Source organism: Rhea americana, unplaced genomic scaffold (assembly GCF_003343005.1).
Source record: "Rhea americana isolate MKP2758 unplaced genomic scaffold, rheAme1 scaffold_81, whole genome shotgun sequence".
Taxonomy (NCBI): Eukaryota; Metazoa; Chordata; class Aves; order Rheiformes; family Rheidae; genus Rhea; species Rhea americana.
Window position 1 is genome coordinate 1,952,035 of NW_028186990.1, and position 27,996 is coordinate 1,980,030.

Genomic DNA, 27,996 nt, shown 5'->3' on the forward strand with positions numbered 1-27,996 from the left:
CTGTATCTTTGGACAGTATCTTCCTTCATTTCTACCGTTCACATCAACCTCTGGCTGCTGGACATTGTCAGGCTAATRTGATCTTACAGATACTTAAGCTTCAAGAGAAAACAACAAGCAGATGAAAGAAGTTCCTGCAATGTTTCAGCCTCTTGTGTTTCATATCCAGAAATGTCACTGACTCTCTGCCTCAAGTTGAATACGCTCAGCACTTGAGTTTCACCATCTCTGACACAGAGATAATGACTTGACTCACAGCACTTACAAAGTTCGAAAGCCCAAGATCTCTCATGCAGAGGAGCTATGGTACGCAAATACAGTATACACTGGGATCCTGATAAAGTACTTAGTCATCACCCTCATTCTGCACTGTCTACAGGGGAAAAAACTTCTCACAACTATCTCATTTAAACATCTTTTTTTTTCTTTTTTAAGCAAGTAGAACTGGAAGTCTAAACAAGTCAATTTGCAGAATTATGACCAATTAGTCAACGTGAGTGATCATCTCATTATAGAAAGCAGAGCACACCGAGGGCATACAGTCAGTGGAGACTAATTCTTTAATTCATGGTAGGTGCATGGAGCCTGTAGTCCTTCGATAGCTTCTCTCCCGCCAAACAGTGGGACCTTGGCTGATCCCACACTGGCGGCTCCTAGTACCACCTTGGGAAATGGGAGTCTTCTGTAACACAGCCTCTGTGCACAGCCCAAGATCTAAGAGACTAGGCTCTGTTCTGGATATTTGCTCTCCAAAAGCCTTACCATTCTGCCTTACCTGAAGGAAAAGCAGGATATTGCCTCCATCAGTGAAATGAGACTATGGGATTACAACTTGAGTATGTGCATCTGTCTCCCATCTAACTTTAGAAAGTATCTATTACTTTGACAGTGGCTAAAGATCTCAAACAAAATTTGAGAGATGGATAGCTGTCTCAGAATAGCTAAGTTTCACAGGTTTCATGATGTAGCTGGAGGTGTAGCAGAGATACCCACCACACATTAATATTTTCTGAGGGTAACAATACAATGTTCACTCAGTCCTTAATTAGACACCAAAGTCACTTGGGAGAGAACCTGAGACTATCCCAATCACAGAACAGCAATGTTTGTACTTTAATAGATACCTAGGAATTGAACCATGAAGCAAAAACCACAGGCAATCAAGCTTCACTAGTTCATCTGCTCACATTTTTTCCTCTTTCTTTTATAAAAGAACTCTTACCAAAACTCAGCACTGATATCAGTATGTTACCCTAAGACTGGGTAGAATGAAGGAATCCATTCATCCACCCAAATAAAGAAATCTCAAGATTTCTTTAGACTCAGGAGCAGTGTCTTGTACTACAGCTAGGACATCTCCCCGTGCTGTGCCTATCAGTGTTTTGTTCTCTGTAACCTAGACCTTTAAAAATGGGGCAGTTTTAAAGGCTATCATATTTCAGATCATAGCTAAATTTCTGTAAACATGACCTTCAAAAAAGGAAGAAAAGAACTTTTGCTTGTTCTTTTTTTCTGTTATATTAAAATGGCAAGAAAGATTTTTTTAATTATTCTGTTCCCCCCCCCCCTCCAAACCCTTGTTTAAACGCATTAAGTATTCAGGTCTCTTCTGCCCTGGCAGACTCAAGGGTGACTGAAGAACTAGAATCATGACAGCACAGAAGAAAGAGTGGATAAATCAATACGGGAAGGGAGTTTTAGTCAGCCTCTTAGAATTCGTAAGTCCTAGCTTGTTTTTGTCAAGACATCTTAACAGATACATTTGGGAGAAAATTTCCTTGGAAAGGACTCATACCTGCGGCCCATTTGCAGAGATGCAAAAAGACTCCCATTGTACACCTGAGATTCTAAACGAGTCTTCCAGTAAGGTTCTTCCAAACGCAATCACTCTACAGCAAAATGAATTATAYACTACTGCACCTTACTTCCCCACCTCCCCCAGATAAACAAGTAGGGAAGTAATAAAAAAGGGGAGGGGAGAGAGGAAGGGGAAAAAAAAATCTGTGTTCATGTAAAACTTTCCTTCTTCTAACTATCATTGAAAAAAAGGAACTGTAAGAGACAGAAAGCCATTTCCACTTAAAATTCATTGCAAGTTTATTTGAGTACTTTATCATCCCCAGACATTCTCAATCTATTAAGAACTAGGTTATACCACAAAAATCCATGCAAAGTGATTTCAGTTAACYTAACGTAGCTTCTCAAGCTTGTGCCTTTAAATAGTTTTACACTAGACTTTAATCCATGCAGTTTACTTTGATGATTTAAGGAATTTAAGGGTATCTACACAGAGAGTTGTTAAGATGGTGTAAATGACATACAGGCCAGACCCAACTCACTTACTGCCTTGTATGGAGCAAGTGAAAAGCCAATTCATTTTATGCTACCAGTGCAAATTTAGCCCCTAAGTGTGCCCAACAATACGAAAAGACACTGAAAATGAAATTCCTAGGAGGCTGAGAAACACTCATCCTTCACATGTAAATGCAGTGAAGTACTTGACACTGCAGCTTCCAAAGATGTTTTGCCATCCTCAGTGGAGCTGGCATAGACCACTATATTTCATAGCCATAAAAGYAGTGAGGTTAAAAGGGATCAGAAAGACACTGTTTTCTTGGAGATGCTTCCTTTGGGACAAGCACCCTGTGGAGCACAGCAGTGGAGGCCTGCCCTACACCCATGCTATGTGATATATTTGGTCTGAGGGTACAACATGAGAGCTCATCCCCTGAGGCCATCTGTCTGACACACTCACAGCTACCTTCTCTCTAATTACTGTGAGTTTGGCTGGAAGCTCCCAGCCTCTCTCCCTTCTGAATTACTGCTATGCTGCTTCTCGAGAGCCCTTATTTCACAGYGAGAAGGCTGGGAGCTATAGAGTTGGGGGCGGACAACTCCATCCTCTCAGTCTCTTTCATTAACTAAGCTCTTAAAGCTGGCTTGAAGACCAGAAATACATTCACAACCATGTGGTACAAAAGCATTCGCTCATTTTTAGCTTCCTCTTGGTTCATGTCCATACAAGCAATACATTGCACATCAGAAAACAGATGAAGGCCTTCCATCAGCTGCAGTTAAATCAGGCTCAGAAGTCTCTTCCCAAGGTCTGTGGAATACTTGCACCCTGGAAACACAGACTGAGAGCAGGAAAGAGGCAGCGGCATCTCCTGCCAATGTACCATTTTCACGCTGGTTGCAATTCCTCCAGCAGCGGTGAAGCTGCAGGACAGTGTATGCGCACCCAAAGCCCAACAAGGCTAACTGCAGTGACTGACTGGCTGATTTTCACCTCCATTAATCTTCTACTTCCTTTTTTTCCTTTAAGCTACAGTCAATAAGGTCTTTGTGACCTTGTGCTGTAGATCTGCTTTCCACTTCCAGAATTCATGACACCTGCTGCTCTCTTACCCTAGACTTTGACTAATGCACTATTCATACAGATTTTAAGAAAAGAATTTCCAATAAACCATGCAGCACTGGGTCCCTCCTGAAAGCCTCAATGCTATCACCACAGAGGGACTGGCACACACTTCCCACCACCACCCTTTCTGGAACTGCACGTTCTCCACAGTGCCAGAGAGAAAACGATTCCCAACAGCTTTAACCTCCTCAGAAAAACAAGACTGCTATATTGGAGTTCCTATCTTCCCCGAACCCCCCAACCACCCCTGCTGGGATAGCTGGGACAGCAAAACAGACCAAAGCACAACAGACAGTCATCCAGTGCCCAGTACTTACTTCCAGGCGGAGAACAGTGGCATTTTCCCAATGAAAGAYCAAAGTCCATCTTTTTTGGTGCCTGGCATGCAGCGTGGAGCAGGAACGCCCTACCTCACCCTTTGCACTCCACATACCCTACRCTGCAACCAGCATGCCAACACAAGCAGGACCAGACAGCTAAGGGTAGAGCACATCCGCAAGCGAAAGGTGGAGCCCAAGCAGGGATTACCATTCATTGGCTGTGTAGCCTCAGGTGAGTCACCTAACCTCAGCCTCTCTCTCCTCCCTAGATCTCCAGCAAAACCCACCAGTGTCCCTGCAGAGGCTATGCTTGTTTTCAGTAGTAGCAGCTCTTAGTACATACTACACTAGAAAGAAAAGGCTGGATTGTAACTCACAGCCTGGCACACCAGCCAAAGGAGACCACTGTCAACTTTACAGGCAAGAATATATACATATATATATATATATATATGTGTGTGTGTGTATATATATATATATATTTTAAACAAAGCCCCCCAGTTCCTGTCATATATTAGAGGTGATTAGGAAGCTCCTCTGCTGACACGCTCAACAGCATACACCTGTGAAGACCTCTCATTTCCCTTTTAAATATTTCCCTCCTTCCTATCTACCACATTTTTTTTTGTTGATTCTTTGCAGGCTCCTCATTTATCTTCAGACTCAACCATTTAATTTTTAATAAGAGGCTTCAGTGTCTCTCTCCTTCTTCTTCAAAGGCCCTACTTTATTTTCTGTCTCTTCTTGGCCCCCTAGCCTAATCGTTATTATTATTTTTAATCTTCAGTAGTTTCATTTGCTTTCTCTCTGTTCTAATCTTTCGCTGCTCCTGTTTTTCCCTCCTGTACTAAGTCCCTTTCATCCCTCACCTCTCTCTCGCCCCTGGCGAGCCACCCAAATACAAGTGGAACAAGCATAACCAAGCATAAATACGAAAAGGATCATCAAATTCCACCAAAATGCTTGCCCCTACCTATTCAAATATTTGACTTGTAATGCTTAAGTCCAAGAAGATCATAAATATTTTTTATAGAGCTCTGCAGGTCTTTAATAAACCTTAGCCTCTACCTCAATGGCAGCCAGGACTGCAGTTGCTGAGCTGTTTCCTATGCGTTAGAGGAGATTTGCTCAAGGTAAAAAAAGAGGGACGCCTGAGCCAGGAGTTTGAATTATAAGTGAGGAGATTTCATTCCCCAGTTGCTGGTTTATTGAAATTCAATGCCTCCCTTTCACCTGCAGCTTTGTTATGCTAACCTCTTCCAGCAGGCCTGAAATTTCCAACCCGCAGCACGCAGCAGGGGCAAACAGCCTCCTGCTCACTAAACCTAGGGAACTTCACCTTGCAGCAAGACTCGCTGGGGGTGGCACCGGCACTGCCGCTTTTGGAGTGGAGGGCTCAAGCAGGGAGATGTCCCTAAACCGCAGCCTCAGGCCCCCGGGGACACCATGGGACTGTGGGCGTGCAAGCGGTGGCAGCAGACAAAGCCAGGGATGGTAACAGCGGGGTGCAAACAAGCAAGCAACAAAACCACTGGTGACCTGGTGTCTGCTCCACACGAAGAAGGGCTGGAGAGCCACGCTGACAGGCATTACTCGCCACTTGGGGGAAATTTTCTCCTTCTTCTGCCAAGGCATCCTCAGGAACACACACTGCCTGCTAAAGCGTGGGCAGCCGTGAGGCAGGGCTAAACAGGTCAACTTTCTCCTCGGGGGACCTGCCAGGTTTTTGACTCGTTTGCATGGAGCACCCTCAGGGTCTTTAACTTTTCTTGCAAGCAACCTCACTCCCCCCAGCCCCTTTGCCCTCCCTCCTGGAGCTGGAAAAGAAGCTCTCTCCTGCTGGCAAGCCACAGCTTTTATTAGACTCTCACCTTCCAAAAATCAAACAGGCTTGTGAGCCACACCTAACACTGCGCAGCAACCTTGCAAAGCAGCTGAGCTGCAGGAGTTTGCTGCAAAGCACAGCACCAGCTGGCACTGAGGATACCCACTCCCCATCATCCCAACTCCCCAGAGCCCCATGTCACACACTGACGTCTGAAAAAAAAAGATTAGACTTGCATGCAGCCAGCAGTGCCCCAGGATAAGCACTTAGGGGAAAGCTATTCATCTGAGTGCCACCAGCCCTTTTGCTGTTCCTCCAGGCCAAATAAAAAACAGAAGCAGGAGAAAGGCAAAGCGTGGTCCACATGGGCCAAACGAGCAGAATGTGTGGAGAGGGCACGGCGAGAGTGCTCGGAAGGAAACTGTACTTTGCATGCAACAGAGCCCTTACTGGAGCATTTCACAGCACTGGGCGAATATTTCACTAGAAGTAAGCCCTTCTGAAGGGAAGTAAATCCTGACGCAAAGACAGAATACATGATGGCCCCACGTCAGACCATCCTATGAACATCCATCAATGAACATTACAGCTTATATACAGAACTGCCATGGCACTGGGCAAAAAACCCTGTGTTTGCAAAGGATGGAACAGGACTGGAACAAGAAGTTTCCAGTTAATTTTCTGTGCAATCTCCCCTTATTTCTAGAGGGGACAGAAGGCTGCTGTAAATGGTAGTGCTTGCCAACCACAGTGTACAAGCCACTTGAAAAAGGAAAAGAATTTCTAGGTTTTGTTTTTCAATATTTTGATTTAATTTCCCATATGGTCACCTAGCTTTTAAATTAGCTGCTCGCATCTACCCTCAGCCACAGAGACTCTACTGGTAATCCGGAAAGCCTTCAGCAAAAGATTTGTTGTTCTAGTCTAGAGCAAGCTGCATACCTACCATACCTTCCAGATGCCTCTGCTACCACCCCAAAATTACAAGGAACCATTCAGATGCGCTCCCTGCCTCTCCTGACTACAGCTGTACACCAAGAATGAGCACGTAACRCTCTGCAAGGGAGAATATACTAAATTTTAGTGTTCCACAGGAAAAGCAGGTCTCACCAGCATAACAAGCCCTACAGCACCAGCAGCCTGTAAACTCTGCAAAAAGTTCCTGCAAACACCCCAAGTCCCTCTACTCCCCCTGCAAGCCCGCCACTCTCCTGCAGGACAGAGGTGCTTCTGGAACCTCAAACCATTCTCTCRTCAGGAAGAAAATAAATAAATAAAATAAAATATACCCCTGTGCAGGCTCATGCAATTTTAATCAAACTAATGTCTGCAAAAAGAGGGATAGAGGGGCGGGGGGGAGGGAGGGATTACGGTGCCACTTGTTCAAAGCACTCCCGTTTATTCCGCATCTGCGATCTCTTTTGAGCTCCCAACAGCAGTGAGGAGTAGGAGATGTACAAAGCGAACATGTCGCGCGTACTGAGCTGTCTCTTTGTTTTAGTCACTGTCTGCTGCTAATGTCAGTGAGAGAGCACTCCTGGGATCAACGCTTCGGTGCAGTGCCAGCTAATTACACACCAACAAAAGCACCCAAGGGGAAAAATGAAAAAGAAAGGAAACCAAGCATCCTAAACAGCAGATAACTTACCGGGGGGCCAGGAGCCAGGAAGCCTCAAATTGCTTCCCACTGGACTTAGAGAGAAGTGGTAATGCACGGGGTGGGGAGGGCACATAGAGGTACAGAGGAAGGATGGTATGTGCTCAGAACCTGCATTTCATTTCCTCCCTCCCTGCCCCAAAAGTCTCATCCCTCAGCAGTGGGACTGTGTCTTCCATCCAGAGAGAGCGGGAAGACAAGAGCAGTACTGGGGAACAGCAGTACCCACATATCCCTGTCAYGGGGTGGCAGAGGAATGCAGGATAAGGTGATTTTAGAGATCTTCATGGATCCTGCTAGAAGGAGATGGCAGTAATGAGAAGAAATTGCCTGAAAAGTCTGGGGGACTTGTTCCTTGGGGAAGAACCAGGCAAAGTACTGCTAGCTGCAGGAGGTGGAGAGCAGCCAGGGGCTCCCAGTGGCATAGCTGACTGTTTAAAAGCCCACTGTGTTTCAGAGATTGCCAGGCAAGGAGAAAAGGAGATCATGCAGCAAGGCCTCCTGCTAGAGCTGGAGGAGAGATGGCTCTGCCCCTCATCTGACTGTGCAGCCCTGCAAGTCACTGCTCTCTCAAATGTGCTACTGCTAAGCCAGTGATACTAATGCTCATCTACCTCATGGGGAACACAAAACAATTAATAACTGTTTGGGGGAAGTCATCCGTTCATTAGAATACCTCCCTTGGAGATACCCAAAAACCACACACCTCGGGAAGTGGCAGAGACAACAGAGCTCCTCAAGAGCAGGTTCATGTTGGGGCTTGGGTATTAACCCACCCCTCAACCCCAACCACCGAGGACCCGGTCACAGCTCCCAGACAGGGATTAGCGCAAGCAAAACGAGAATTTCAAACACACATCAGGCAAACCCAGGCATATTCCCCACAGCAGCAAATAATCAGGTGCCAAGAAGGAGATTAACCCTGCAGGACTGAAGGAAACAAAGGCGTAAGAGTCGATCTGTTTAAGAACCTGCTGCTGCTCCCAGACGAACACAAATCTGACCAGCAGGAATGAGGGCAATGCCTGCATGAGAAATAACTGATTGCTAAGAAATATAAGCCTCTGATTTTATGCAGATCCACATGAAGAATTCTGCAATAGCTGGCAAGGCAGAGGCGGTGAGCCACACAGGCTCCTACCTGGGCTGTAATATAGGGTGTATTGTTTTAGAGATATCATAGCTGATGGTGAGCTGGTCACAGAGCCCCACACACTCGCTTCACCAATGCAAATACCTCCCACACAGCCAGCTGTGTCCCTGCTCTGCATGCTGACAGTGCAGGAAGCAGCACACCGAGCCCTTAGGCACCGACTGCCGTGCCCTGACAAATGGGAATGAGTCCTCGCTTGGGGTCACTGACATGGCCTACTGATGCAGCAAGGTGGTGGAAATGTCCTTTGTGGGTCGCAGAGCCCGAGTATTTCAGAGGGGAGAACAGCTGAGCCAGAGAGGTGGTTGTACCTGCAGAAGAAGAGGTGAAGAAGAAGTGGCCGAAACATGTCCTGGCCAGCATTCATTTATCCAGTGGACCATCAGCTCAAAGCTGAGACAGGATATCACCAAGTGCAGAACAAGAGGCTACTCCTCATTTGCAGGCAGATGTAGCCAGTGCCTCTTATGGGAGGTAGCTCTGGGTGCATGCTGCTGGCAGGCAGAAACTGAACTGAGACTTYCTCATGCTCCTACTCAATGGCTAGATGTATGTCATGACAGGTTTTAAGTGACATATCCCTAGTGCTCCATGCTGCTATAGCAGGAACATGGTTCCCAGTCAAGCAGCCTGCAGCAATACCACCTTGGGCTGTGATCTTGTCAGGTTTCATAAGCTTAATCAGGTTCGGCTCCAGATGGTTTAGAGGGGTTTTAGTGGCAGGCTGACTGTCCCGGTGCTCCAGGCAACGACCCTGAATGTTGAACAGCAATGCTCCTGTCCTGCCAGTCAACAGGAAGATCTATATTTCAGTATACTGTAACCTTGGCAACTTCAACCAGCAGATAATAGGGGACAGGATGAGTGGTCCTCTGGGTATCAGCTTGGTGGTCCAGTAATAGGACAGGGACTTTGTGGCAGCTGGCTCCAAACATTACATTTTAGTAGTGATGGAAAGCATTTCCTTGTCTTTTGGGGAGGAGACAGAGAAGCAGAGGATTCTGGTGTGGTTCCTAGGGCACATCACCTAAAATAAATTATTAGTGCAAACAGGCCATGGTTATCCAGTTTGATTTAGCCATAACAGAGCAGCCTGTGGCCTGAATACACCACAGAAGATGACAAGTCCATCTTCCTATGTAGGTGGTCTGCAACAAGGCTGCCTGCAGAAACTCCTTCCAGTCATGCTATAGGTAGATGGGGGAGCTCAGCACCCTGTTTGGCACCCTGAACCACCACTGCATTTATCTAAAGTGACAAGCTCTGGCTGAGCTTGAGCATACCGATCTGTGCTGACACAACGGCACCACCAGTCAGCCCACCACTCCGGTCCTCTGATCTCTCCACCACACGTTTGTCCCTCACCATGAGCCCACGAAAGCTTGCCTCCAGACACTACAGAGAGCTTGACATCAAACTCTTTGCAGGAGCCTCTTGAAATAAATGCAATCTGACGAGCATTGCATCTCTGAGGACAGACATGCAGCACACGCTGTTCTGGCCACAGAAATAACGGAGTGGAAATTATCTGGAAGTACTGAACACCAGCATCTCATTACCCATCACTCACCCGCCCTTGTTACTCATAAAGTCACTTCAAAAGCAGCTCCTCAAAGCACTCTTTTGCTACCTCCTAATCCCCAAACACAAGAGGAGAGGAAGAAGGGGTGGAAGGCAGCACAGAGTGATTGCTGCATGAAGATGGCCCTACCAGAAGATAGCACTGAAATCCTCATTGCCTGCTCTGGGTTGAGAGGCTGAAGCAATGCCTACAGCACTGCTGAAGGATAGACAAAAGAAGCACATGAGGAGCCCCATTAGGCCCTTGCCAGAGGAGGCCAGGCAGTGAGGCTGAGGCCATGTCTCTAGCAGCCATCAAACCTCCTCCCATCACAGTACAGAGCTAGCAGGCTCCTTCCACCCAGTCTCCAGCTGACCACAGCTGTGACTGTCCCTAATGCAGCTCTCCCTGTCTCAGCCCTGCCTGGTGACCAGGCTCCTGCAGAGCCCATGGCTCTTTGCCCCACTCCAGACCCCTGCCCCAGGTCTTCCTGCCCACCATGTGCCACTTTTCCACTCCTTCCTGCTCTTGCCTCCCCACTGCTTCAGGTCCTGCTCTCCTTATTCAGAATCACAGAATGGATAAGGTTGGAAGGGACCTCTGGAGATCATCTAGTCCAACCTCCCTGATCAAGCAGGGTCACCTACAGCATGTTAGACAAGGTTGCATCCAGGTGGGCCTTGAAGATCTCCAGAGAAGGAGACTCCACAACCTCGCCGGGTGACCTCTTCCAGTGCTCCGTCACTCTCACAGGGAAGAAATTCCCCCTCACATTCAGGCAGAACTGCCTGTGCTTCAACTTCTGCCCATTGCCTCTTGTCCTCTCACACGGCACTACTCAAAAGTTTGGCCCCGTCCCCTTTACACCCTCCCTTCAGGTACTTGTACACGCTGATAAGATCCCCCCTCAGGCTTCTCTTCCCCAGGCTAAGCAGGTCCAGCTCTCACAGCCGTTCCTCAGAGGGCAGGTGCTCCAGCCCTCTGATCATCTTTGTAGCCCTATGCTGCACTCTCTCCAGTAGCTCCATGTCTCTCTTGGACTGGGGAGCCCACAACTGGACACAGTACTCGAGATGAGGCCTCCCCAGGGCTGAGTAGAGGGGCAGGATCACCTCCCTCCACCTGCTGGCAACACTCTTCTTAATGCACCCCAGGAGACCATTGGCCTTCTTGGTCACAAGGGTACATTGCTGGCTCATCATCAACTTCTCATCCACTAGCACTCCCAGGTCCTTCTCTGCAGAGCTGCTCTCCAGAAGGTCAGCTCCCAGCCTGTATTGGTGCATGGAGTTATTTCTCCCTACGTGCAGAACTCCGCACTTGCCCTTATTGAACCTCATGAGGTTCTTCTCCGCCCAACTCTCCAGCCTGTCCAGGTCTCTCCTTTGTGATCCTTTTGCTCCCGTTTCAGCTCTCTGCCTTTTTCTATCTTCTGTTTGTTGTCCACCTTCCCACACTCCCTTTGTTCCCCTTCCTTTTGCCCAGTCCAGTACCCCAAATCTTCACCAATTTCCCTTTCCCCAGAATGGCAGATGTCCTTCAACTCCCCTGACCATACCACATGGAAGAGTTCCTTCCTTGGCTCAGCTACGCTATCCCAGGAGCTGCTTAGTGGCAGAAGTGTGTTGCAAAAAAGGGGATATTCATCCCTCAGGGCCACCGGTGACCACTATGCCCTCCAGATATGCTCTCGTGGCTTCTGCTGCGAAGTAGCTGGAGTGGGGCTCTTTGGATGACCGGCAATGCTCCTTCCTGTTTACATGCTTGGTAAAATCACAAGTTTAGGTCAAGGAGCATCCTCTGACATGTTGGCCCATTGTATCACTGCAGAACAAGAGGCTCAAAGTGCCCTGGTGAGTGTCAGAGGTCTCCTTGCTGTCTCACAGCGACTTACTCCCTCTCAGTGTGACCTTTCTGGCCAGCATCTTCAGCCAGTGAGCTCCTCTGAAGCAGAGAGTCTCTCTAAAAGAGAAGCACGCATCTCTGATAGACACATATCTCTTTACTAGCTTTCTCTTCCTTGTATTCAAATATTCCCGTGTGAGTGGTCCCCCTGTCCAACAGCAGTGTCAGGCTGGCCATCCATAACACACGACTATCATCTACAGTTTTGCAAGGAGTAATACTGGGGTCAAGTGGCATTAGCATACCTGAAAGAGCTCAACAGATGACAATGCACTGCCACGACTACTGTGGTCCTCTGTGGTATGCCACATGTCAACCTTCTGATTAGTAACTTACTGCTTTGGGATCTTCCTTTAGTTTCCATGCAGCAGCACAAAATGGTAAGCAAAGAGGGTTTCTTGTATCCTGTCACTTTCAGTAAGAATAAATTTGGCATTACAAGTTATAATCGTGAAATGTATTTGGTTAAGAATGGTTTTACAAAATTTTGTTCCTTTGAAGAGGCACGTAAAAATGATGAATGACACGGCCTGAGAAAGTAAGTGCTCACAGCACAATATGCCAATGACAGAGGAATCTCTGTTCCGAAAATCCCGCCCACAGTGATGCGTCTCCTGGAGCTAGGAATCCCTTGCTACGGCATTGCTTTGCAGAGCCCTAAGTTACCATTTTAACTAGTATGCTACAATGAATAAAGCCCTAAAGGGTGCAATATGCTGAAACATAATGTCAGGAAAGCAGATCAGGACAGACCACAGAGATACTGAAAGATGTCTATCCCATTAGTACTAACTCAGCCAATAAAGACTGCTCAAGGCAGAGGCTCATTCAGTTTTTAAATGAGGAGCAAGAGAAGCCCCACCTCTTGCCTCTTTAGGGCCAGAGGGCAGGCAAAAATGACATTTTTTTCCAGCATTCAAGTCAAAAGCATCTTTGTTCAGGCTCATCCTGTTAGCTCTCGCTCTGCTCTCCTCTGTAGACTCTCTAGACACTTCTCTTGCTGACAACAAGGGCAAGCAGGGCAGCTAACTCCCCATTAGCACCCCCTGCAATGCTCCGAGGGCGACAGACGTTATCCATGCTCAGAGGGCCGGAGGGAGGGTAATGCTAAGCCAGCGCAAGTTCTCGGCGGCTAGAAAGCCTAGCAGCACCCTACCTTCAGTAACATCTTGCTGAAGAGAAGATGAGTATAAAGAAAGAGCCTGTGAAAGGAGACACAAATGTCAAAAGACCAAAAGCCATTGGTCTTCTCTTCATCGGGTGGCTGAAGGCGGCACAGTCAACTGGGGTTCAATCGGGGGAGCATACCAGGCTCGGTGCGAACTACCACCAGCGTGGCCAAAGGCAGCTGTTGAGCGGTGCCGGTGCCCTCCCTCCACAGCCGGCGACGGGCCGCACAGCGCCCATGGCCCGGAGGTGGCAGCACAAACTGGGGGAAAAGCGCAGGATGATTCTCTCCAGCAGCCTGCGCTTCTGCCTGCTGGGTACAGCTGATAGTCCCACGCTCAGGCAAAATAAAGCCCTCGCCAGGCACAGTACAGGAGGTAGGACATCGCTCTGTAGAAAACAGAAGGCCCCAGCTTTGCCCGCAGCACTAACGCCGCGGATGAGCTCCACAGGCATTTGCCCAGGCCACCAAAACAGACCATCTTATCTTACGGCTTGGATTACTAACAACTCCGTGCGCTACCAACGCCAAACGTGCACGGACCTGTGAGAAGCACGACTGCTGCAGCACAGCCTCCAGCACCACTAGGCCACTGACAGGGGGCTATCTGGGGGACAGCAGTGGTGAGCWGCTGCCCCCTCCTCAAATGATGAAGCAGCAGTGCCTGCAGCACTCACACGTTCCTTGCAACTCTCCTTCCCACTACAGCTCGTATTTATCAACAGCTGTTTGGCAGTATCACTAATCAGTGCCGCCTGGAATAATGTTACATTTTTCCCCAACATTACTATTTTATCTTYTTTCGTCCCCACCTCCAGCTGCTGCTTTCCTTCCACCACCCCCAGTCTGGGAAGCAATAATGCATTCTTTGATTTTATCCTGGCTCTACTTTTCTAATAATGTAAACAATTTACTTATAACCCATGCAAAAAAAATTAAATACAGTTAAAACCACTTAAAATAAATACTTGCTGAAAGAATATCAGCTGGAGACTGCTCTCTGACTTATAATAATCCCGCTACACCCAGGGAAATCCTCTTAAATCTATATCAGATAAAGATTGTAAAACTGTTATAGGGCTAAACTGACAGGGCAGTCACAGAATCAAGATGGAAAATTTCTCCTCCCAGCTCCTCAGCACTGAAGGGCAGCTCCCTCCTAATTCAGGTCAGGCTTCTTTCTCAGCGCTTAAGGTGAAATAACTCTGCTGTGCAGAGCTCCTGCTTCGGAGAAGTGCGGCAGGAAAATGGGGTGGTACAGCACCCCGGGACTCAATGGCCTCCCTCTGGAGTACCAAAGCATCGATCCTCTGTTCCATAGAAATGCTGGGGCAGACAGAGATCACATTTTTCTTAAATGGGCTTTGAGGCTGAAAGCAAACAAGTTTGCTCTCACCTCTGTCCAGTCCTCGCTTTGGACTGAAGTTTTTAAAGATGCTGAGGTGCCAGAGCCAGGAGACCAGCCTCTACATGCAGCATGAGGGCGTCTTCTCCAGCCTCCGTCAGCCTCTTCCCCAGCATCACAAGGCCCTTCTCAACAGTCCTACCACTGCTCTCCAGTGGTCTTTGGAAGCAGGGCAGAAACCCTATGATCATCCGAGAAAGAAGGAATTTCTTAGACTTTCTCAAAACATACAGGAACCATTTCTGATCAAACTCCCCCTCCGAGGATGAGGATAGGAAATGCGTAATAGTAGCATCTCTAAATTAGCAGATGAGAACCAAAATCCCGAAGGAACTCATTTATGTTTCCRAGTTCTCTTAGAGGGCAGGAGGAAGCAGTAGGCTTTGCACTTTGTGCTATTCTATCTGATAGTACTATAAAGATGATCTGACGTATACTTAGTAATGCTGTTAGGAACTTTTTGTGTTGCTGCTGTTCTGCRGCTTGCCTGGGCACTGCTCATCTGGTTTGGGGCTTTAAGGTTTTTTTTGTTTTGTTTTGTTTTTGTTTTCCTTTTTGGGAGGGGGAGCCTTCTTAAAGAAAAAGATGCATATCTAYACATAGTTAGCAAGCAGTTTTGTAACACAGAAGCAGACTGGCTCAGCAATGGGCACTGCATTTCCCYTCTCCTACACTGGGACTTGATTACTAGCCACCAGACCTACTTGTTCTTCAAGACCCCAGGGAAAAGCATCACGACCAGCTGCAGAAACAGCTGCCCCTGTGTCTCATGGCAGGCCGACCGACAGAAATGCAGAGCAACCAAATCTAAGAGACTGRGGCTGGAGAACAAATAAAGCAATCCCTGAGGGAAAAAGAATTAAAACAGAGGAGTGGGAGGAAGAAGTAAGCACAGCAAAACCTCTCCAGAGAGAGAGCAGGAAAAATAGGCAATGTGAAATGTGAAATTTTTGCTGGTAATAGAATAATGGCCTACTCCATTATAGGATTTCTCAGAGCTGCAGCTGGCTAGAGCTACAGGGACCGTATTCCACTTTCAGAGTTCACTGAGCAATTGCTAAGACAGGGGAYGGGTGCCATATGTTACCAGCTGCGCTCACAGTTATCGCTTTCCCCATTTAATGCTGAGAGACTCTTTTGAGGCACAGAAGCAGAGAAACCTCCTTAGTCCAGGCTTCTCCCCTGCCACCCATTACTCCAGCAAAGCTGCCAGAAATGCCAACAGGGTCTGTCAGCAAGTCAAAAATCAGGTCCCAAGGTGGCCTTGGTGCCAGAGAGTCACCAAGCTGCACTTACAGCTCGACTCCATCTGGACCTGTCACCAGGATGCAGAGGCAGAAGGGAGAGATGCCTGTTAGCTGCCCTCCAGCAATGCCCTTCCATCAGAAGTTCAAGCACCTCGATTGCTTCCCCCCCCCCCTTTGGTACCTGGAAATCTGCCCAACACAAAGGCGGTAGGATGCACCTACCAGGCTCTGCTCATCCCACATTAAAGCTCACTTACTCCACAACAATCTGCTAACCAGGCCCAGGTCTCATGCTTTTCATGTTTGCCATCCATCTTGGAGCTTTTTTTCAGTTGTGTATGGATACAAACTGAACTAAAAACACACTAATCTGGGAAAAAGGAGGTTGGGGTACTGCCCAGAGGACACTGGAAGGAAAAGTTGAATTCAAGACATGATTAGCAACAGACCTTTTCCCAAAAGCTTCCCCCTCATGTGCTCAGTTCACCCACTTGAGAAGGATGGTTTGTCCTCAGATTTTAACATAGGGTCCAGAGCAGCCCAGCTGTGGTAGAGTTGACCTTCCAATGCACTAAGACCTCTGGCTAAAGATTTCCTCAAAAATCTTTGCATCTTTTACCTCGTATAGGCACTTAAAACCTAGAAACCATGACAATCTACTTAAACAGGCTATATCACAGGTCACTCTTCTCAAAGGGACAGACTCAGAGGCATCCTAGAAGTAAATAGGACATTCAGGACCACCAGATACCTCTTTTCCCAAGAACTGGGAAAGCACACGAGAGAAGGGTCAGCAGGACAACAGGAACTGGCACAAGCGCTGAACGGATCTTTGGTTTTGTAGCAACTCATTTCAAGGTGGTGGCAGGCAGCAAACTTTGCAGCCTTCCAACCTCACTGACACTGAGGAGGCAACAAACTCAGGGGCAAAGCTAGCTCCATGGTCCCATGAAGGACAGAAACGTGAGAGATGCTTGAGTGGAGTCAGGCATGACTGYAGCCAGTGATAGATAAGGCTAGAGGTCAAAACTCTGAGCCCCGTGAAAACAGTTTTTTTGCAAGAAAGACTGTTTCAATCCTCAAAGATCATTTTAACTGACTGGTCTGATTTTACTATTCAGGCTCAGTACTGCACAGAAACCTACCCAAGCAAAACACTGCAACTCTTTATGGTTTGAAGGCAAGTCAGCAGTTAGGCTTCTGTGGTTTCCCCTTATGACAAGTAAAAGACATTCTAAGCCTAGAAGTGAGAGGGCTCATTTTAAAGACCAGCCTAGATCTGAGAGCAGAGGACTCTGCAATTGTATGCGTCTGTATTAATTTACATTTTCAGAAATGCTTCTTAGAATGCCTTTTTTTTTACAATGAATATATAAAAATGCAGAGACATGCATATAAAAAGGACAAGTATTCCTATTATAAACCTTCTTCACATGCTAGCTAAATCAAAAAAATATCCTTACCTCAAAAAGGACAGCTTAGGGAAAACATATGGAATGCAATTACGTGCCCCAAATGTGTCTAATGCCAGGTTTCTGAGACATGGGTAGGTGGATGGGAAAGAAGAAAGAATTAATTCCACAACTGAGAGCCCCAAAACAAAGCATATCATATCACCAAATTCCCCATGGTTTCAACGGATTGGTTAGGAAGGTGAGGAAAGTTAAAAAAAAAAAAAAAGAAAAAAGGAAGTGAGAGAGTAGGTAGAACGGATTATCTGCTTTTTCAGGTATGGTCTACCTAAAATTTGCTCCATTTCTTCTGCACGTGTGGAGAAGAGGGAGGAAKATCATGTAATACAATAATAAAAAAAGTAAAAAAGCAGGCAAGCAATTCCAAAGTGARAGAATAGCAGATGGCATACTGCAACAAAAAGGGAGTAATGGGAACTGCTTAGCAGAAAGAATAATAATAGCGGACAAGATAAAGATACAGAAAATAATGAGTGAACTTTCTCTAGCAATGTTTAGACATACACAGAGATTTCTGTTAGAAGCTTCCAGTTATTACCTGAATGGTATCTACAAGAAGTGTATTAAAAAGCACAAGGAAGGACTAGTCCATGCAATTCACTGCCAGATTGTAAATGACTAAAGCCAAGATTAAAAACAAGAAGAGACTGGAAATTTTAATGGGTATTAGTGACTTCCTTTTATCTGCAGCATTTTTAAATCTGGAAGGGGCACGATGCCTCCCAAATGATTTTATAAACCCACATCCCACAGTGGGCTGGCCAGGAGACAGCCTCTTCTGGAAACCAGTGGTTCCCCAGCTGTTGGTTTTGGGGTTGCTCCACGTTTTCACACATCTGTTACGCAGCACTGAATTTTGACAACACGGACCGCTGGCCCAGTTCGGTGTGGCAACTCCTGTCATCCTCGCAACTTCAGGAGGGGCAAAATTAGGTGAGCTTCAGCAGCTGTATTTTCCAGAAACGACTAAGCAGGAATGGAAGTGGATCCTATTCAATACCGTTATTAGGCAGAGCAGAAATATAAGCCTTTGTTTCTAACTCTCTCTGAGGCGCTCAAAGCACTTTACAATTATTTAGCTTAGACTCTGTGAAAGGCTTGCATGTTATTATCCCTAATTTTACCATCGGGAAAGCGGTGAGGGAGATGGTGAGGGCTGTACAAGGGGCACGCAGCGAGCCAGCAGCACAGCRCAGGAAGAGAAGACCCAACGCCTGGAGTCCTCCCAGCCCTCCACAGCTCCAGAAAGTGGGTCCTCTGGTTTGCTGGCACAATTTCCCAGGCTGCACTCATAGACCTGATAGAGGTAAATATGTTTACCTATCCTCATCCCTCTCCTGTTAACAGCCAAACACTCCTTTTCCATACATAGCAGAAACAGAAAAAGAAAAGTAGAGCAGCAYGGGTCAAATGTTTTTTCAAAACTAGCACAGAGAGATTTAGTCATGTAAAGGAGGACACAGAGAGCAAAATAACCTGAGCSCAGCTGTAAGGGACCACCTAAGAGGAGATATTTGATATATATATATTTTAATATCTGCTAAAGGGGAGTTTGAAAGCAAAGGACATTTTACTCCTCTGGGGAACTAATTACTGCAACAAGCACAGTCCAAACGGGTAAAGATGAATATAACTCACAAAGCAGGAATTTCAACAAGAACCAATCCATGACCTTACTTTGGTTAAYTAGCTGCTTGGCCAAATAAAATATCTAGATACTTTATGGAAACAGCACAGACACTGAGATGGGCGTGGAGAGGTCAGGAAAACTGAATTCAGGATCTCTGAATTCTGTCTTTACATATCGAAGCACAGCAATAGAGACAGACCCCTGCAACCTCTCAGTTGGGCACAAAGGATGAATTTGGGGGCATAGAGTAAGTCTTTGCTGTTCTAACCTTGTTGACATCCCCACTAGGCCACTTTTTAGAACYGACATAACTACTATATGCCATTTTACATCTCTTCTGTCCCTTCAAAGTGCCTAATACTAGTCTCTACTGCCCCACAGCCAAGCAGAGCATCACAAGATCACAGCGCAATTCAGGATGGAAGGGACCCTGGGAGGTCTCTATTCCAACCTCCTGCTCAAAGCAGGGCCAGCTATGAGGTTAGACCAAGCTGCTTGGGACTTCATCCTAATACCTCCAAGAATAGAGCCTGCACAGCCTCTTTGGACTGCCTGAATCTCTCTCRTGTCAGTTTGTTTGCTGCCGCTCATCCTCCTGCTCTGCACCACTGTGAAGAGCCTAGCTCCATCTTTCCCAAGATACAAGCTACTACCACATGTAGAAGGAAAAAACCCCAAACATTTCAAACAAAACTAGTCCTTGTCTGCACAGTTTGTCATCTCTCTCTGACACCTCCCTGAGCAAAGCCACCTTCAGCTCAGTTGACAACAGGAATAAAATAACAGCCACCAAGGTCCACGAGCAGCATGCAAGCAGAAGTGACTGTGCTTCTGACAATTGCCCCCAGGTTTCCACAAGCGGATGGGGCTCTCCCAAATACAGCAAAACAGTGGCATGACTTTTTCCCTCTACTCTGTGTGCAGACAGATTACATATGGCAGCACTTGATAAAGAAGAGGGGAAGCTGCTGGCAACAAGCAGCAGCAGCTGTTATAGGCAAATAAAAGTTCTTTTTTTCCCTTTTTGTCTGCTATACCCCCTTCAGCTCTCCACAGATAAATTCTGGAGATATTTGATTGCAAGTTCAACAAACGCTAGGCTGAGACACATTCAGTTCCTTCCCTTCCAGTGCTAAGTGCTTGGCCTGTGTAAATCATTCTTCTACCTCTAACRCTGTCAAAGCTTCTCAGCTGCACCCCACAGCTATCCTTCCCATTCCAGCCCTGAACTTTGACACATAGCTCTGGCAAATGTCAAAATTATTAAGGAAGAGGGGTTGTCAAAATATATTTGAAACAGCTAGAATGATTCTCTATGTTTGGTGTTGAGGGAGGAGGGCTTTTTTTTTTTTCTTTTTTTTTAATCAACCATACAGCAGTGAAGCTGGGCACAATTACATACCATAGCTCATGTCCAGAAAGGACTCCTACAAGACACACTCCTAAAGGCACAGTCAAAGGCCACGCACAGGCGTCTGGTGTGCAGAGGACTCCAACAGTTCAGCATTTGGAGAAGGGACTGGATCAAACTCAGCGGCTGCCTTCACTGACTTCAGTCAGAGGCAGCCAGCTCTTCATCCCTCTAATAACATTGAGCATCACCACCCAAATCTGGCACAATGCTGAAACCTTACTACAAAAGCTATTGTGATAGCTCTGAACTTTCTGGACAAATGCCAGTTGGGTTTCAGCAGGCTATGGAGACRGAGAGTTGGTCTCCCTCCCTCCTCCAAAATTTCCCAGAAGCTCTCTGTGCAATGCCCTGTAACTCTAATGTCCCTGCAAGGAGCTGAGAGACAGCCTCAGGAACGGTGCAGAAGCAGCTGGGGCAATGTAGCAGAACTGCAGCCCAGCTGAGAACGTGAAAGAGAAGCTACCAAATAACACTTAGTTAGTATTCTGTGATGCTGTGATTTTCCTAATATTAATCCTCACCTATGTCTCTTTCACCTAAGCTTGTCAGGAAAGAGAAGCTGAGGACAGCTCTTGCACAAACTAGCCAGCTCCACAGCAGCTCTTCCTCCACTGCTGAGACGACCATGCCTGAGTAYCTGTTTCTCAAGTCTGCACCGAGACTGTTCATTACTCTTTCTCACTCTGCAGTATCTTAGATGTAGCTTTCTCTTTCACCCCCTCCCCAATGCTTTTTTTTTGCTTTAAAGCATTCAGAATTGATGCTCTATAGCTGCTTTCCCAATATTCCTAAGAAATAAAGACTAAAAGAGCTATCACCTCCTCAAGCACTTTGAAGCCCTCTTTCCCCTGAAACTACCTCTTTAAGAAGAGCCTCAAAGCTTGATTTCCTCCCTCAAATCACTTTCCTTCTGAAAAAGAGCGCAACATTTTTGGAGTTCAGATTAAAGAGAATACAAAGATAAATGTCTGGAACTTTTAAAAAGGTTAGAACTGGAAACCTTTAGCGTTATCTAAGTAATAGTACAGGCACACAAACAACTCACCAGGGAGATACAGCAGAGCACAAATCTGACAAATCTGCAATGATTCAGGTATTCTGAAGTAACTGCCGCATGTTCATTGTTATTCAGTGACAAAACACAAGTTTATTTGCCCATTGACATAAGATGAGACACCTGGACCAGTACTTCAGGTTGTCCAGAGCCACACAGATTCATAATCTAAATTACTGCACAGAAATTTCCTCTTCTACCTGTACTTCAAGCRATACTATGATGGGGGTAATGACATAACAATCCGGAAAATACTGCATCCAGCTAGTGATGATGCTGCATTAACTGATACACTGCTTTCCATCACCTTCAAACTCACAGAATGGATAAGGTTGGAAGGGACCTCTGGAGATCATCTAGTCCAACCTCCCTGATCAAGCAGGGTCACCTACAGCATGTTAGACAAGGTTGCATCCAGGCGGGCCTTGAAGATCTCCAGAGAAGGAGACTCTACAACCTTGCCGGGTGACCTCTTCCAGTGCTCCGTCACTCTCACAGTGAAGAAATTCCCCCTCACATTCAGGCAGAACTGCCTGTGCTTCAACTTCTGCCCATTGCCTCTTGTCCTGTCACACGGCACTACTCAAAAGAGTTTGGCCCCGTCCCCTTGACACCCTCCCTTCAGGTACTTGTACACATTGATAAGATCCCCCCTCAGGCTTCTCTTCCCCAGGCTAAACAGGCCCAGCTCTCACAGCTGTTCCTCAGAGGTCAGATGCTCTAGCCCTCTGGTCATCTTCGTAGCCCTACGCTGGACTCTCTCCAGTACCTCCATGTCTCTCTTGTCCTGGGGAGCCCACAACCGGATGCAGTACTCGAGATGAGGCCTCCCCAGGGCTGAGTAGAGGGGCAGGATCACCTCCCTCCACCTGCTGGCAACACCCTTCCTAATGCACCCCAGGAGACCATTGGCCTTCTTGGCCACAAGGGTACATTGCTGGCTCAACTTCTCATCCACTAGCACTCCCAGGTCCTTCTCTGCAGAGCTGTTCTCCAGAAGGTCAGCCCCCAGCCTGTATTGGTGCATGGAGTTATTCCTCCCTATTGAGGAATTCCTCCCTATTGCCCGTATTGAACCTCATGAGATTTCTCTCCACCCAACTCTCCAGCCTRTCCAGCTCTCTCTGAAGACTCCTTGTCATTCTTAACTTCTGCAGAGAGAGGAAGAAGAGCCCACATACTCCTTGCAGCCAGTATGGAGCAGGCCAGAACCACAATATAATTGTCTGTCAGCTGTGCACAGTCCCCAGATCCCCCGTTTAATACATCCAGTTTTGTAAGGGTTCTCTTCAGTATGCCAAGGTGTCTTCTCAGTTCAATTGTAAAGTCAGAATTTCCATCAGTAGGAGCCCCGTGGGTGAAGTCTTCAAAAGTAGCCAAGTCTTTAACTGCTAAAGGAAGAATTTACTTCCCGTAACAGTAGCTGCCTAATCCAAGTTAGGCATCTAGGTTCTCTCTGTAACCAACATGGAGAAAGATGTACCTAATTTAAACAAGGGTGGGCTGCTCTCCAGATGCACCTCTCTCTCTCTCTCTCTCTCCTCCTTCTGACTACAGGTAGTGCCTCAACACCTAGCCTAGACAGCGAGCCTGATGTTAGACGAGTGCGAGGCCATTCGTGTGAGCGTCTAAAAATCTTTTTCCCCAACTGTGAGCATGAACTAGCTTGAGCAATTTCATGTCAGTCTTCGGGAATTAAACTCTTAACAGCTACTTTGAAGGCAAACAATGGAGTTGCAGACATTGTACGTGAGCTAATCCTTTCTCATAAATGAGCCACAAGGCTGTGGTTCCACAGCATTCTGCAGAGCTGCACCCATTTTTTTTTGCTGCCTCCCTCAGTACCTGCAATTCAATCTGAAATGGCCKAAGGTCTTTTTCCCTTATATAACAGCCCAGATATAACTGCTTCTTCCCATCGATGCAGCTCAGGAAGGGATGAGGAACAGCAAGATAGGGAAAAAGAGATTCATTTTTGAAACAGCCAGTAAGTGAATATGAAACAAACACGGTAAGACATGATACACATTTCCCCATGGTAGAAGGCCCCTGAGCCAGATTACTGGCCTTATTCCTAGCTTCTGTGAGATTAGCATTCGTTTTGCAGGCCTAAATTCAGTTCAGTGAAGACATGAGTCCCACAGAGCGCCTTGGGGACATTTCTTATTCCAGGCATCAGACACACCAACYCCACCAAGGGGGACTAGATCTTGGCCTAGATCCCTGATCAACAAAAAGGGACCTTTAGAAGAGACACCAGAAAGGGGAGAGGGACAAACAAGAACGCTTGCTGTTCATGGTGTGGACAGAAGTATACTTTCAAGCCCAACATGCATGTCTTTATAAGGCTATATTTTGGCAACTGAAGAGCCCTTGATATATAGCCTTCAACACTACTCAGGCAGCAAAAGCAAAAGCACATCACAGCTGCCTCTGTTACAAGCTGAGACACCTCAGCACCGACAAGGACTCAAACTGCAGCYACAAGTGCAAGGCGGCACCAGTATCCCAGCTAGCACCCAAGCCCACAGAGCTCCCCCAAAATTCCCAGCTGTTTCATCTGGATTGATCAGGAGGAAAAAAAAATCTTCCTTCAGTTCCTCCCTCAAGCCACAGTGACACAACAGTTCAAAAGCTCCCAGAACAGCAACTTGAAAATCAACACTGCTCCAAAGCCATCCATTTCACATATAAACGGAGAGAATACAGATGCTAACAAACCTGTCTCCCTCCAGGCTTTTCTCCTGCCAAAAAAGAGCCACTCAATCTAATGAGTCAATTAAAAATTCATAACTGGATGAAGGAAAAAAAAGTTTGGTTCTGTTTCTGAGAAAATGAGAACAATAACTCTCATTTAGCACTCATGGCTCTCCTTGAATACCATGCACAACAGCGGAGCAGGTCTGGAAATCTATGACCTGTAGCTGAGAGCTAAATCCAGGAGAAAATGAGGGCACGCTCTACCCAGCCCTACAGAGACACCACCTCAGCCAGAGGGCAGGAGTGGAAGGGAAAGAATTTTTACTCACTTGAGCTAGTAAAAGCTCTCTGAGCACAGCCAAAACAGACTGGGGGACAGCTGTTGTGAGGGAGACCAATTGYTCCTAGATCACCCATCTCTTAGGGGTTATTACGGATTCTGATAAAACATTTTCCAAATTCCCCAAGTCGTGCCTGCACTTGGAGAGCTCATGCTACTGCATTTCCCTCACAGTCCTTGCAGTCCATGCAGGAACCTAAGCAGGACATCAAGATCCATTCCTCCAGTCTCCTCTGCCTGATGGGACTGACGTCTGCACCAGTTCAAACTAATGGAGACTCAGGGAACAACTGTCCACATTCTTTTCCTCACAAAAGGGGGATGGAAACATCTCCGCATGCTTGCCTGCCCACCTTCGCACCTTCTGACACTCCCCAAACCAGCCAGCCGCCCTAGCATTTCCCASCTGACAATAAGGCTCCCTGCGGGGCTGTCCGAGGTGAGCACTTCCAGAAAGCTGAGGGCTTTGGAAGAGTGTGTTGGTTAAGAGTCATCACAGGGGGCATTCTGGAAAATTCAGTTTGTCTCAGAGTTTAGTTAAACCACAACAAAGGTCTACACAGATGCACACATTCAAAATTCAAGTGGCCTTAATTCACTTCCAAAGTGAATTTTTGCAAATGAATTAAACCAAACCAATTAGAGCCACAAATTCTGAGCAGGAGTATCCATGAAGAGGCTTAATGTGTTTTAACTAATCCACTAAAAGTTATTTTAGATCAATTTCCTTGAGCATCTCTGACATAAATAAGTCCTGAAAGCAGWTCACTCATGGATGTCTACGGTGAGCCCCAGATCACACCTGTCTTGCACTAATGGCAAGGGCATGACAGAGCAGAAACCTCTCACCCATCCAACCCAGGGTCAGCCAGGGAAGAAGCTGCTGACCTAGGGCAAAAATTCAAATGGCACCGACTCTCTATAGCCACAGCCCACCTCTGCCAGTAGAAAAGCAGAGAAGGAGCATGTCCTATCCCTGTCACCTCCCACTGGAGGCACCAGCTAGCCCCCAGATTCTCTGCAGGTGAGCTCCAGCACCTACTGCACTTCACAAAGCACATCAGCAGGCAATTCAGTCTTTGTGAATTGCTCATTCTGGGTGATTCCTGAGTTATTCTCAATTGTTCAGCTGTTTTCCTGTAAGGACTGTGCCTTGGAGATTGGCTTCCAGCATGACAGCAAGTCACGGAGTGCAGCTCCCTGGCAGTTTAACCTGGTCACAAACCCAGACTGCCGCAACCCCACCCTCACCTACTGCCTTTTTTTCTGTGGTGTTCAGTTTTCAACAAGTTTACCTCCCTRAAGTGGCTTACTGGGGCAACACTGACTCAGATTATGTTAAARTAAACAGGGAACCACATATCTAGAYACCTGAAGCAAATCATATCTCRGGATACCTGGAGCAAATCACATAACTAAAAAAACAAAAGAAGAAAAAAAAGAAAAAGAAAAAAAGTACCTACCTCTTCTTCTTAGGGATCTGCTAAGTGAAATTAAATGGGAAAGCAAGCATCTAAATAGCCGCATGGACTCCAGCCCTTGGGGCTTCTCCACCCTGGGAAATAGTGTGGGAGAGTCATTCTGCAACAACCGCCTATGTTGACACTTCCAGAAGAAAGCAAGCCAAAGCACAAGAAGGTGGTGAGCTGGGAGGAGAGCATGCTACACAAAGGAGGGCTTTTGTGATTTAAACTCACACCTTGGCTTCCTTCACAACGGGCTTCCTGTGCCAACAGGGCTTTAACCTGCAATACCCCAATCTCCCCAGTCAGTAAGTCTGGACAATATTGAAGCAGTTGATAAACCAGAGGCCCACAGACTCCTGGGGATTCACGAACTGCTTCTGAGGCATATACAAGACACAGTTAAGAAAAGCAAGCCAATCGTCTATAGGTTCAATTTGTTACGCAGGTGTCCTAGAACATCTTTTGGAGTCCTTTAGTCAAAAGGTTTGATGGAGCTGTTTGACTGCTGTTAGCTGCACTTCAGAACCAATTCAGTTTTGAAATATAGAAAGCAAAGAGAAGTCTGAGAAGGTCAAAGAATCTAGTCAAAGAGGCGCCATGTAAATACTCTAGGTTTTACACTATCTGTTTTAGATTTTTGTAATAGAAAAAGAAAAAAGAAAAAAAAAAAAAAMAAAAAAAACTCCACATTCCTCCAGGCTCATCCACAAACAGCTCAACTTGACATGCGTGCCTGTTTTGGGATTCATTCCGGTACTGCCCTCTCTTTCAAGCCTCGGGAAGACTGTCTCTCCAATTCCCTCTACGYGCAGTTCATTACTACTCCTCTCTCCACTGCTACAGTATTTGCCACTTTGGGCATGAAAACATTCTCCTCTGTAGCTCCTGCTACCTGAAGCAGCCTCCCTACCTCTGTCCCACTGCATACATCAACCCTGCATCTGTCTTGCTTTCAGCCAAGGTTTTGGATGTCCCATTCCACTGGCTATGCTGCTTGCTTCTTTATGAAAGCCTTATTACTAGGGAAAGCTTGATTTCCCCTATGTCTTTATACCACTCCCTGTAATTTACACTGTTATGCTGTCTGTTCTCTTCTAGAACGCAGGAGAAATCGGAGCAATTGGAGAAACCCATCTCCCCAAGCCCCTGATGGCAGGTCACGCCATGAAGCTTACCCACGAGGTTCATCTTGGCACTGTAGCTCCCAAAATACCTCTCGTCGGTGGTGGGTGTATGGCACTCGTACTCGCCAGCGTCGCGGTCCTGCAGCTCGGTGATGTGCAGCCGGGCCGCGTCGCCCTGCAGCCGCTCCACGTAGATCTCCCGGCTGCGCACGCGCTGGGTGTAGATGGCGTAGGGGAAGGAGGGGTCAGCAGTGCTGACGATCTGCACCTCGCGCTCAGGGGCTGATGGCAGGTAGATGGACCACTGGAAGTTCTGCTCCGCCGGTCCCTGGTAGCCGCTCACCCGGCACCACAGGGTAATGTGGGAGCCCTCCGTGCGGTAGAGGGGACCCTCCTGCACCGTCACTTGGCGCTGCGCTAGGGCCATGCCTGTGGGAGAAGAACAGCCACACGTGACTTTTCAGCAGGTGCCCCCTCATCTCCTGGGGGCTGGGGCAGGCTGGCACCTACGAAGGCCAGAAGCAGTGAGGGAAGCATGGGGACACTGTGGCTTCGGCTGCCACCCATCCTGGAGATATGCAACCACAAAGAGCTGGCTGGCACCGCATCCCCCCCACTAAGGCAACACAGGCCAGCAAGTTTTACAGGGGTGGAGGCGGGCTACAGACACCCATGCAATGAGCTACCCGAGCTCAAGTGACAGGCAATACCTCACCTGAGGAGGGAACAGCTCAACTACCATTAGCATCACATGCCCRCATTCCTACTTTACAGGCAGAGGGAAGGCTTTTCACTTCAGCGTTATTCAGCTCGCCTGACAGCCGTGTGAGATAAGGTCAAACGCTGCTCTCCCCGGCAGACAGGTGACGAGCAACTTGCTGAAGAGCAATAAATGAGCCAGCAGCCAATCTCCAAGCAGGACCACGTGGCCCAGCTGCCGGTCCTCAGGCAGCACTCCAACTTTTCTAYCCTTTCCACCACATGCCTACCAATTTTCCTTTGGGTGCATTTGGCAAAACAAACCTTCAGACCCCATTCTAAAATCAGGATATTGCACTCTGTCACAGCAACCTCCCAGCCACATCATAATTTTCCTGCTGACTCAAGGAGAGTTTTTTTGTTTTTTTGTTTTTT

General features: G+C 47.1%; 1 protein-coding gene across 2 annotated transcripts in view; it reads right to left on the reverse strand.

Annotated features, from left to right (window-relative positions):
• Positions 1-27,996, reverse strand: part of IGSF3 (immunoglobulin superfamily member 3) — a 109,224-nt gene that overhangs the window by 52,014 nt on the left and 29,214 nt on the right. For both annotated transcript variants that reach the window (XM_085323061.1, XM_085323060.1), the window contains exon 2: positions 26,914-27,291. In XM_085323061.1, the coding sequence (XP_085179187.1) occupies positions 26,914-27,291 (378 nt within the window). The remainder of the gene's footprint in view (positions 1-26,913; positions 27,292-27,996) is intronic.